The sequence below is a fragment of the Gamsiella multidivaricata genome, assembly GCF_025024155.1.
Source record: "Gamsiella multidivaricata strain RSA 2152 chromosome Unknown BC939scaffold_89, whole genome shotgun sequence".
Classification (NCBI taxonomy): Eukaryota; Fungi; Mortierellomycota; class Mortierellomycetes; order Mortierellales; family Mortierellaceae; genus Gamsiella; species Gamsiella multidivaricata.
In genome coordinates this window covers 120,812-132,525 of record NW_026251797.1, presented here as the reverse complement: position 1 = coordinate 132,525, position 11,714 = coordinate 120,812, and the positions used below count along the sequence as shown (strand labels likewise).

The 11,714-nt window shown below is 48.7% G+C and overlaps 3 protein-coding genes across 3 annotated transcripts; 2 read left to right on the top strand and 1 right to left on the bottom strand.

Moving 5' to 3' along the window:
- Positions 1-1,042: 1,042 nt before the first annotated feature.
- Positions 1,043-1,333, top strand: BC939DRAFT_402448 (uncharacterized protein; the record flags this gene model as incomplete). Its single annotated transcript, XM_051552679.1, has 1 exon — positions 1,043-1,333. The coding sequence occupies one exon, from the start codon at positions 1,043-1,045 to the stop codon at positions 1,331-1,333; it is 291 nt and encodes a 96-aa protein (XP_051407711.1).
- A 1,319-nt stretch (positions 1,334-2,652) lies between these two features.
- Positions 2,653-3,821, top strand: BC939DRAFT_465411 (RNA polymerase I). Its single transcript, XM_051557504.1, has 3 exons — positions 2,653-2,805; positions 2,983-3,250; positions 3,551-3,821. The coding sequence occupies exons 1-3, from the start codon at positions 2,724-2,726 to the stop codon at positions 3,657-3,659; spliced, it is 459 nt and encodes a 152-aa protein (XP_051407710.1). The 5' UTR covers positions 2,653-2,723; the 3' UTR covers positions 3,660-3,821.
- On the bottom strand, positions 3,815-7,076 carry BC939DRAFT_465410 (uncharacterized protein). The gene is made up of 6 exons (XM_051557503.1): positions 5,725-7,076; positions 5,633-5,680; positions 4,964-5,600; positions 4,663-4,940; positions 4,148-4,558; positions 3,815-4,034 (listed from the first exon to the last, which is right to left on the bottom strand). The coding sequence occupies exons 1-6, from the start codon at positions 6,925-6,927 to the stop codon at positions 3,966-3,968; spliced, it is 2,646 nt and encodes an 881-aa protein (XP_051407709.1). The 5' UTR covers positions 6,928-7,076; the 3' UTR covers positions 3,815-3,965.
- Positions 7,077-11,714: the final 4,638 nt, after the last annotated feature.

Here is an 11,714-nt window from a genome sequence, read left to right as displayed (position 1 = left end):
CCGCTCTCCTGCGAAGATAAGTCTTTGCTGGTCCGGAGGGATCCCTTCCATCTCCTGAACCATGGTCTTGATGTCCATGATGATGTCTTGACGGTTGCAGGTCAAATGAATAGTCTTGCCAGTAAGTGTTCTCATTGCAATTGCCATTTCGCCCTTTTTTTGAGAACGATAGGTCAAACTGTTGCCAAAGATTCGATAGGTTGTAATAGACTGTCGTTGATCTTTAGCATGGATGCCGTTGATATAAAGGCCACGCCATCGGATCTCGCTCTCATTCTCGCCAAGCTTGTTGGAGACTCGTTGTATTAGGAAGTAAACGGGTTCGTCATCTTTGTAGGGCGCTCTGACGGACATGCCAGGCTCACCGGCAATGAGCACGTCGAGCTCTGCAGCCATGATGGGAAGCAAGTGAGGTGGGTTAGGGTAGATGGTATGGAGAGGAACAAGTTGCGGGTGGAGAGAAGAAAGAAACGGATTAATGTATTCATATTTACACAATGCTACAAGGCCTCGGTTTGGATTGCCACATGTTATTTTTGTGAAGAGGGCAGTGCATCCCTTGTCTTATTCACCCCTCCTAAAGTCGAGGATCGATACCATGGGCTATAGTAGCATTGCTTCGCACACTCGTCATGGCAAGTGGCCTTGCCTTGCTCTTTCCTAATGCTTCACTCCTGCGCTATATTGACCAATGTAGCACGTACGAGTAGAGAAGAGCATCCATCACCAAGTATATAGGTTACCGTCTGCCACGAGAATAAAGATCCCTCTGTTAACATATTTACCAACGGGCCAGTGTTAATTTTAACAAGGGAAGGGAATAAATCCGCCGTAGACGACTTTTATTGAACAGGGCGTTGCCAAGTGTCTTGTAGCTTTTTTCCTCTAACCTTTTGACGCGAGGGATATTGGAGCCATGCGAAAAGAACCCGTGAGTGCTGCTGTGCTGCTGTGCTTCGTGTGTGCAGCAGGTGACTAAAAAAATCATGCACTGCTCTATCACTTACTTCTCTCTATTTCTCACCCATCAAACCGCCCATCTATGAAATACACTATGTTGCGCCATCTTGCCGTCGTCTGTACAATCCTCGGTGTGTCGAACGCAGGTCCATTGGCCTATGGGATATGTCAGTCGGGATGCAACGCTCTCGTTGTCGCATGCTACGCAGCCGCCGGCTTTACTTTTGGAACTATTACCGCGGGTGCTGCAGTTCCAGCTGTCATCGCTGGTTGTAACGCAGCACTAGGCACATACATGGTCGGCTGTGTTGCTGCCGGATGCGCACCAACCCCTAGCCTGCCATCCGGCTCTCTGTTCCAGCCATTTGTCTAGTCTAAAGCCAGTCAAAAGAAGTCTTTTTTTATAAAACTCAAAAAATAAATTGCTGAGCTTTAAGCCAATGTACAAAGGTATCGCCTATCGCTTCTTGCCCGACAAAACATGATGTATACCAGCCTCCAAGCTCTAGGATTCAACAACGAGCTGGGGTCATCCATGTAGTTACCAAAGTGAATTCCGTACAATACATGAACATTGAGGGGTCTACTTGAAGTAAAATGGCCGATAACCACCCCTGCCAACAACGTGTTCTGTGAAAGCAGAGATCTGAAAATCTAAGCTGAAAAAAAAGGTGCACGAATTTCTGCTTTTCCAGCACGTGCTGGAGGAAAAACAGGCACAAACCTTTTGAGAAACAGCACAAACCTATTGGGAAGCAGCACAAACCTGTTGGTGAACCAGCACGAACCTGTTGGGAAGCAGCGCAAACCTATTGTGGAAGCAGCACGGACCTCTCGGTAAAGAGCACTAGCCGCTTGTAAAAAGCAGCATAGGCGTAGACTATGCTGGTTTACATAGCAGAGTCTCCTTGTCTTTTGTCCATTCTCAATAAAACTCTTTGTGCCGCCTTTTTCCACAGAACACACATATCCCTTTTGAAGACAATGCCGATGATGTCGACGATGATTACCATGACGAGGACTGCACTAATCAAAGGCCATGGACGAACACTTAATGGTCAGCAAGGACGAAGACGGGGATGACAAAACTGATCGTTAAGTTGCAGTGTAATGGTTGACAGTGGAAAGATGAGAGGAATGGTGAGTCGATGAAGTGTTAGCAAGTAATGTGGACCAGCATGTGTGCTATGCTGCTTTTTACAAGCGGCTAGTGCTCTTTATCAAGAGGTCCGTGCTGCTTCCACAATAGGTTTGTGCTGGTTCACCAACAGGTTTGTGCTGCTTCCCAATAGGTTTGTGCTGTTTCTCAAAAGGTTTGTGCCTGTTTTGCATGCAGCTCATGCCTGTTGTTCCTCCAGCACGTGATAGAAAAGCAGAAATTCGTGCTCCTTTTTTTCACATAGAACACATAGAAGACTAACCGCTGTTTCGACTATACAAAGGCTTTCATAGTCAAGGCGGTAGTGATCGTATGGCAAGCAGGAACTCAGGATCGATCTATCTTCGATTTGATAGCCAACATAGCCAGGCGCACTTTCATATCAGAATAATAAAGGCCGCTATCGGCATTTTATTCTTTCACGTCGTGGAGGAGCTGCTGAATTGCTTTGGTTCAAAAAAACTGATATCAGTGACTGTCTGCTCGCTCGTCCTGCACAGTTGTAAACAGAAACACTCTGCATGCGTGGTTCAGGCAAAAAGAATACACCTTTCTTCACTCCAGCAATACCTCTTCGAGTCCCAAAACAGATCCTTCGGACATCATGGCCAGCAAAGACAACGTCCTCTTCTCCGACATCTTCGATATCAAGGACGTCGATGGTGCAGGAAAAAAGTTCGACAAGGGTACGCATCCTCGCTCAATGCCAAAAAAAACTCCCCCCTCCCTACTTCCATCCAACATACCTCTCCAGGCCTCATTGGCAGCGATGCATTTGCTCCTGGTAGATCAACACTGCTCTTTGTAACAAACCATAGGGGGCCGAACTAACCAAATACTATCAAACATCGTATCGTATCTAGTCTCGCGTATCAATGCCCGCAGTGAGAACTACGAGATGGAATTAACGCTCGATATCAACAACGAGCTCTACCCTCTCGAAATTGGCGAGAAGTTCTCACTTGTCCTTGCTACTTCCTTGTCCTTGACCACTACGGTCGGAAACGATACCTCAGGAACTCAGGAGAGCTGGCGTGAGAAGGTCGGTGGCGAGAGAACCTTGGCCGATGACTATGAATATGTCATGTATGGAAAGGTCTACAAGTACGATGAGGGTCAGGGAAGCAAAGTGTAAGTTTTGTTTTCGTTGAAACCGTGCCAATTCATGAAAAAGTATACGAGGCTGGTAGAGTTTTAGGATCAAGGGACGTGGACCTGGCAGGATTTGGACCTTCTCTCAAGCTGGGACCTAGTAACGGCAGAGCAGATCGATCGACGTAGGAATCTGGGCTATATGGAACCATTGAGCAGCAAACTGTGCGGGAGCGCACGTATATCACAGCCAAGGATTGCGGACGTGTTCAGGAACTATCGATCAAACATCGCTACTTCGATCTTCTAACAAACGCATCATCTCCTTTCTCAAATTAGCTCGGTTTACATTTCATATGGTGGTCTTTTGATGTGCTTGGAAGGCGATTTCAGACACTTGCAGAACATCAGCTTGGGCGAGAACTTGTACCTGTTGATGCGCAAGTAGACGAGGGCTCCATCCATTCCTCCCTTTCAACACCAACACTAGCACACTCATCATACACTCACACCACCGAGAATTCATAATAAACCACTGGAAATCAACGCATATCAGATGAACTTTGTTGTTCTATCTGGACGCAAAATACTATATCTATTTTAACCAGCTAAGGATATATTCTACAAGATTATTGCGAAAATAGGAGGAGGGGAGAGAGGGTATATGTCTAAGAATAATTGGTTGAAAATGCATGGCCGCCTGCCAAAGATAGCGAAATCAGATGGCCATTATAGAGAGGTCGAATTAGACACATTAAAAGTTCATAAATGTACTCTTGCGCCAGAATGGGTACCAGACCAATGCAGAACAGAACACGCCGAGCTGAATTGTCATAAAAAATAAAATAAAAAAAGAAGCAATTAGAGTCTGCCAAAGGACAGACGGGATCGAAAGTGCCGTATACGACCAAACGAAAGATACAATCAAATGCTTACCGTGATGCTCACAGAGATATTGACCATCCGCAGCGCAAACTGAAAGCCCTGACCCGGGTCACTTCCAATGATGGCCAGCACTCCTCTCACGCCGACACTTCCTGGAACCAGCAAAAGAACTCCGCTCAGCAGAGGCACATAGCTTAGCTTGCCCGTTATCCGACCGTAGGCCTGCCCTGCAACGCCGACCGCAAACGCCGCAACCGCGGGCGTAACCTGTGGACCGGCCGTCATAAAGTACGAGACCGTGAAGCCGACGGCGGTGACTACGGTCATACCGAGCCACTGGCTTGGATGCGCGTTGAAGACAATGTTGATCGAAGTCGACACCGCAGGGAAGATCAAAAAGAGCCACCAATGGTTCACGCCCTTCTCGCATGCCGACGCAGGGGCCGTCGATTCCCCACCAATCTAAGCATCAGCGCAATGCAATATCTCATGTCAATTATTATGCGCCAATAGGTTGACAAAGACAGCATTGCAACTATAACATTGCAAAGAGCAATAGTACTTACAGAGTCCCAGATCTCAGCGCCGAGGGAGAGTCCGAAGCCGAGGAAGAAGGCATACATCAGCGCATAGAACATCCTCACCGCGCCCGACACGATATTCCTCGATGCCAATTCCATAATCGACTGCGTCAACAACAACCCTGGTAACAACACCACCACACCCGCGAGTGCTACGGCCGAGAAGCACACTCGGTCTCCAAACGCCTTCGCAATGAACCCGACCAAAATGCTCGAGGTCACCTCAAACACATTTCCATACACCGGGAACTTGGCCGCGACGACTCCGAGCAATCCACCAACAAACCACAGAATCCCGCCAACACTGTGTCGAGCCAACTGCCGTTGAACGCCAAGGGCGCCACGAACGCCGCAGCGAACATCCAGGACATGACCGTGACCCAGACGGGATAATATCCAGGTTCAATAGTGACTTTCTCGAGTTTCTTGTTTGCCTCCTCGATACCTTCGCCATGCAGGACACCCCATGCGATTGTGTAGACCTTCGAGAGCTTGTACATATCCATGCCCTGCGTGCACCGCAGATGCCTTGTATCACTGGTATGTGTCTCGGGATCGCTGAACGAGATGGTCATTAACCCAGGCAGCAACGCGAATGAAGCGTCCACATCCATTTTTCTTGCCAACAACGCGCAGGTCTCCTCAATCCTATGCGACGGTGCTCCGTAGAGAATCAGAGCCTTGGCAATCATGATCAGGAACGACTGCCGCGTCAGGATTTCAGCGATATCCCGCTGGATTCCCAAACTGGTCGAGAGTGTCGCCGCCGTGGCCGCCGCCGTGGCCGCCGCGCTGATGGCCTCCATCTCTTCGATGTGTTCATGTGGGTCAGGTCTGTTGAAGGGTGAGGAGGCATTGTTGATCGACGTCGGCGGTTGTGTGGGAAGACGTGTGGTTGTGGTCGAGGCATTTGACGAGTCTAGCTCAAAGATCCTCGAGTTCCTGGGGGACACACGCGTGTGGTCGTGGCCGAGGGCGAATTGAGATCTGTGAACGAGTTGTTCTTGGACGAGGATCGATAATAAAACCTTTCTTTGTCTTCTTCACCTGAGGATGCTGTGGGCTCCCATGTGGTTTCCTGGCACCCGAAGATCCAGACGCCGCCGCCGCCGCTGCAGCCTCGTTCCTCTGCAGTTTCAGCAGTTGACTAAGAATGCCCCCCTTGGGCTTTCTGTGGCGCATTCCTGTGGCAGCCGTAGAGTCCGCTTGCATATCGGGCGATGATCTATCGACGGTGGCCGTGGCAGTAACCTGACTATTACTCTGTTCCAATCGTCTCCTGATCTCGTCGTTTTCATTCGGTCGACTCTCGTTCGCGGCCTCCTGCAGCGGATGATTCGAGAGCGTTGACGGCAACAGCAGTGGTTGAGGTGAGAACGACAGACTATTCAACAGAGCGACCTGAGCATCACTATTGGCAGAGAGCATCGGACTACTAAAGGGGTTTCCGAGATCGTTAATCATGACGCTGTTCTTCCTTCCATCCCTGTTGTTGCTTGTGTTACTGCTGTCACCCGTATGGTTGGTCTCCAGATCAACCATAGTTGCGTCCTGCATACGACGCCTTCCAGAGAGAGCTCTTTTGATGGTGTTAAGGTTTAGCCCTTTGCTGCTCTTGCCCGTGGGTGACTCTACAGATCCGCCCTCTTGTGACGAATTATTGACGCCCGAACATTCGGCCGCTTTGCCTGTGGACGGTGAGGACGAAACGATCGCATCCAGCAGAATACGAGAGGGTCTCCTCCTTGATGCATAATGATCTGCTTGCGAGAGCGAGGGCAAGGGCACCGTCCCTGAGAAGGAACCCATGGGGCCAGGATCCTCAATTGCTCGTGCGTATCGTTCAACACCAAGACTGAGTTTCTGCAGCTCCTGTGTGGGTGATCCGAGAGGGGTGACCATCGGGGTCTCCTGGGGTGTTCCTGCAGGACTGAAGGGGTTGACGGGCTCGCCTCTTTCTGTGAAGGGATTGGCGGTAGGGAGTGCGAATCCGGAGGAGAGGCCAGTGTTCCCATGAGTATTGTTCGCAGTTGTAGGTAAGGTGGTTCGCGGGGAAATGACTGCAGAGCCGGGGCTGATGGTGTCGATCAGAGTAGGGGAAGCACTGGTAATATTAGCAAGGATTAGGGCGGGGACTACAGCGCCATGGCCGGCAGTCGTTACAGTGCTGATTGATGCGGTGTCGGTACTGTTGCTGTCGAGAGGGTCATCCATCTGGATAGCATGGGAATGCGGATGGCCGTCTGGCATAGTAACCCTTTTGAGGAATGAAGAAATGGGGAGCGGAGGAATGAAGAAAGAGGAATGAGATGAGGAAGCTAAAGGAGGAGAAGGTGTGACGAAGAAAAAAGTTTTCAGAAGAGGATGGACATTCAACCGTTAAGAAAAATTTTAAGTCAAGAAATGAACGTTGAGTAAGCCCTTTGCGTGGAGCCTGCTCCCTCCTTTTTCTGCCATTCCCCACTTTGCTCCATTCCACTTTCAGGTGTATCCATGTGGATTAGCATCAGATCCGCAAAGTTCTAACATAAACGGATTTCCGATGGACAGGGACATTCTCGTTTACTTCCAAAGGTCTAGCTCTTGTCTTTTTACATCTTTCCTGCGATGCTGAGTGCGAAGAAAATTAGATTAAACGGGCCACAGCCAAAAGCCCTTTCTGCAAGACCATTCTCGCCAAAACCTCCGCCGAGGAAATGCTCACTGCATCCGCCTCCTCTCCTCATGCCCATTCACCCCCGCTAGCCCCCATAATGAAAAACAACCAATGATGTCCCCTACTGAGAACATCAGGCAGTGTAATAAATACTGGCCAGCCTCCGTGGATATCCAATCGATATTGGTATTGTAGTAGGTCCGACTGCCCCGCGTCAGCCCTGGACATGTTACTCATTTGCATACACCAGGCAATAGAACCCAGTTTTTCAGGTTTTTTTTTTTTTTTTTTTTTTTTTTGCGGAGGGCAAATTCACACTCGCATGGAGTATATGATTAAAAGGAATCTGAGCGCGTATAGCGCCATGAAGGACATCACGGCATCCTAGAAAGCATCTTGATGCTCAATTTCGTTCTTGACCCTTGAGTGGTGTCTGATGATATTGGAGTATACGCTTACGCCATGCATATGCAAGGATATATGTCCCGTGTATATATACTTCGTGCATGGTAGGAAACAAACCAAACCAGGCAAGATCCTGCTGTGGTGCTGTTGACGTTCAGTCTGTGGGACATAAATATTCGGTTTCACATTTTTACAGTGAATGCGTTCAAAAAGCACAACGAAATCGTACACGGCTGTATTTGGGCGCAGCACTTTCTCCTTCAAATTAGATTACAAGCTATCCTCTCCTTTATTATTATTAACGCTAATTGCTGATGATCACTACACCAAAAGATATCATGACTCCGCCCACTGCCATTACTGCTCCTTGATAGTATTCTGAGGGAAAGGGCCCTCTGGCCAACTTCACACGTACTTCACACACCATCGCATCGCCCATCGATCTCCCAACTCTAGCAGTTTTTCCTGAGCTCCTATCGCTATTCCCGCCCACCAGACTCCCACAATCACCCTAGCCCCCTTCGCTCCACTTCTCTCGCAAAATACCCTTACCGATCCCTCCACCACTGTCCTCGCCGACATTGCTCCGTTTTCGTTATGCTTCATCAGCCCCTCAATAAACTTTTGACCATATATCTTCACGGATCTTTGACGCCGTTTTTCCGCCAGACGACTTCATACACTGAGGGCAAGGATGCAGCCATGGGAACCTTAGCTCCGACGAGTTCAATAACCGAGATATCAATCTTTTAAGACGCGATTTTTATCAGAAGGGTGTCCATAATGACTCAGCTGCGTGCTTAGAGGCGTTGTAGGCATGACAGCCTGGGAAGTTGCGTCGTCCGGCTTTCGAAGTGGTACAGAGGAACCGGGCAGGAGGAAACTGGTGACCTTGCGAGAGGGTGTGGTGGGATTTAGAGAAAATGCGTAATAAAGAAAACAGGGCCTTTATGATACGGACTTATTATAAGAGCATAAAGGTAGTGAGATGAGCGTCTACATGAAAAAATGAGAGAGGAGACGAAATGGATGGAAGTGAACGATCATCTTAAAAGACCCTCGGATATGAAGTCCACTAAACCCATCGCCAAAAGCCCCTGTAACCCGAGCAAAGAACAGTCCATGGAATGATTGTACCAGCCCTACCGTCATATCACAAATGAACATAGCAACCTCAATATTCCTCACCGGCATCGCTACTTCGATCTGTGCGCGCAATTCGTTTACTACATCCTGTTTCGTCAGACTCGCCAGAATGGACCGCATCTGTGCTGAATTCAGCGCCCGATAAGTCTTCTCAGTAGAGCAAGTCGCGTAAACGGTATAATCTCCTCACTAGTATAGGTTTCAGCATAATCTCTCTGCTGAATCCAGAGCTGCAGCCGGATAACCACCACAAGCTGTATTGTCCTAATCCCTTGGACAAATCCTTTACGTATGCATGTTATAGTGAGCCAGGAGCCAAGAAGGTGGGGAATCGAGATTCTCTGCCAACAAAAAACAGAAGCCGCAGTTCGCGTCATCACGATCCACTACACATTTCTATTACGATGCAGATAGCCGCGGTATCTAAGCGACTTCTTGAAAACCGAAGGAAGTTTAATGCTGCATTGCTCCATGGAGATATGAATACGTAGACAGCAAAAAAAAAAAAAAAAAAAAAAAAGCAAAAGGCAAGAAAAGAACAAGGGCCATTAACAAGTCCACAGATAAATAGATGAAATGCCCCACCGAGGCCTAGTCGTCGTCCTCATCGCATTTTTCGCATGATCCGTTATGGTTGCGCTGATTCAATGATGTATTGGTGGGCCTTGGTTGCGAGGAGGAAATCAAGTGCCCGTTCCTATAGACATTGCAGAGTTTAAGGTGCAAAATGAGCACATCCATCGGAGTCGTGCACGACAGTCTGACTTATGCTTTCTCCCTCCAGCAGATGATGCTTGTGCAAGCTAGCAAAACCCCACCGCACCCTGTCGCATGCACGGGTGCTACTGTTGCATATGAACCGGCCATAGGCGACAAAAACTAAGGCCCACATCACCATGGGTAGGGTCAAAACGCACCACGTCCCTGAGGGTATTTCCTGTAAACCAGTTCACAAATTTCTGAATTTTTGGATGACCGAGAATACTAAAAAAAAAATGTGCATCACGATGTGCCGTCCATTTGTATTGTATCTTCTTGCCATCTCTCATCTCCTTCTCGCGCCCTGCCAGTAGCCAGGCAGTAGTGCCTCAAGCGGAACTCATAACCCAGCGACAAAGCAGCGGCGCCATATGTCATACCCCTTACTCTTCGCACTTTTTAGACAAGGTCGGCGAAAGCAGTCAGACTCAGTCTGCGATTTCCCACTCTGCCCTCTGATCGAAGGTGATGGCTCATACTTTTTATTCTGAGATTCTTGATAGCGTAATAGTCTGCACTTCAATGCGGCCTCTTTAATTCTCTCTGTTGCTTGACTCTCTTGCTTGTACGTAGCCGAAGTGCAAAATCATTATTACGACGATAAGGACGATAAGGACGACGTAGTAGACGAGGAGAGCGCGCTGTACGAGAGTGCATGGACAGAGGGTGAAGGTGGTACCGCAATAACGGCACACATGGTGCAGGAGACACAACATACAACAGCACCAGTACCAGCATGCTGTCGAGTCTCCCTCCTTGCCACTGCATCAACCTCAAATGCTGTCCGCTCCGCTCTTGCAAATGGGACTCATGCCAGAACTAATGTTACGAAAAAGAAAAGCGAGGCTGCTGCTGCTGGCAGACAACACCAATGGAACGACCAGCGAGACCATCGACCAGGGCGTTAGCGACGAAGAGGCTCGGCCTATTGTCCAACAAGTAGGAATGCCTAAGTCGGAACTGGAGTGGGCCGGGATCAATAACAGAGAGGAGGTAGATGCTGTCTTCATTGCCCAACAAGTGCGCCGCGCCAACTTACACCAATCCACCCAAAAATCATACGACAAATACCGAGAGCATTAGAAAGTAAGAGATGATCTTTAATTCAAGTCAGGATGCTGTTGGTTCTGTCCTTAATTTTTGTCCGATTTACCTCCACTCACTCTGCCTTAGGCCTGGTGTGCGCGCCATCACTACAGGGACGACTCTGTAAAAAATTCACGCGCTACACGATACTTTAAGGAACGTTTTGGCGAAGGCGACCCACGGAGCCCTGATGTTCAACCTTTGCGCAAAAAGAAACCGCGGACCGATGCGCTGAAGGACTACTACATGCCCGAGACGGCTGATTTCTACATCAAGGCTGTTGTTGATCTATGGACAGAACAGGCAGCTTCGGCACCAAATGGAGTGTGGCAGGGAGCAGAGACATCCCCGCGCAAATAGCTAGGCCATTCATGGAGGCGTACAAAAGAAAGATCGGTAAGCTGATATATTGCTGCATATGCTTGTGGCCATGCTATTGTTCAACTACTAAACTACATGTATTTATCCTTCTAGCCCATTTGCGCAAGGTCATCTTGCAGGATGCTGCAGCTCTCATGGAAATTAACGGTGACCCACAGTGTCAGTACGACTTCCACCGGATTTTCATGAGCCAGTCTTCAGGCTACCATGTTCAGCGAGTTCCGGGCCGCTTTGCGCGAAAAGATGGCTACGTCAAATCGCCTATCTTAGATAGCCTCCGCCATTCAACATGGGCTGCGGGACATTTCAGAGAAGGTGGCATCCGCGACAAGCTTGCTTAAAACAATACCCACTACAACCGACATGCAGCGCGACAGGAACGTTTGGTCAGCATCAATAGCACGACAAAATGAACCACATGAAGAGCGACATGGTCACTATGCACAGCGGCATAATAACAGTGAACAATAATATAGGCAACAGCTTGATCTCAATTCACAACGTCTTAAAGCAGATCATGGCCACTGCAGCTGATACTATGGCTAGAACAGAGCTTAAGATAGCACAGATGCCAGAAATGCCTTTGCGTCAGAGATGTTACCTT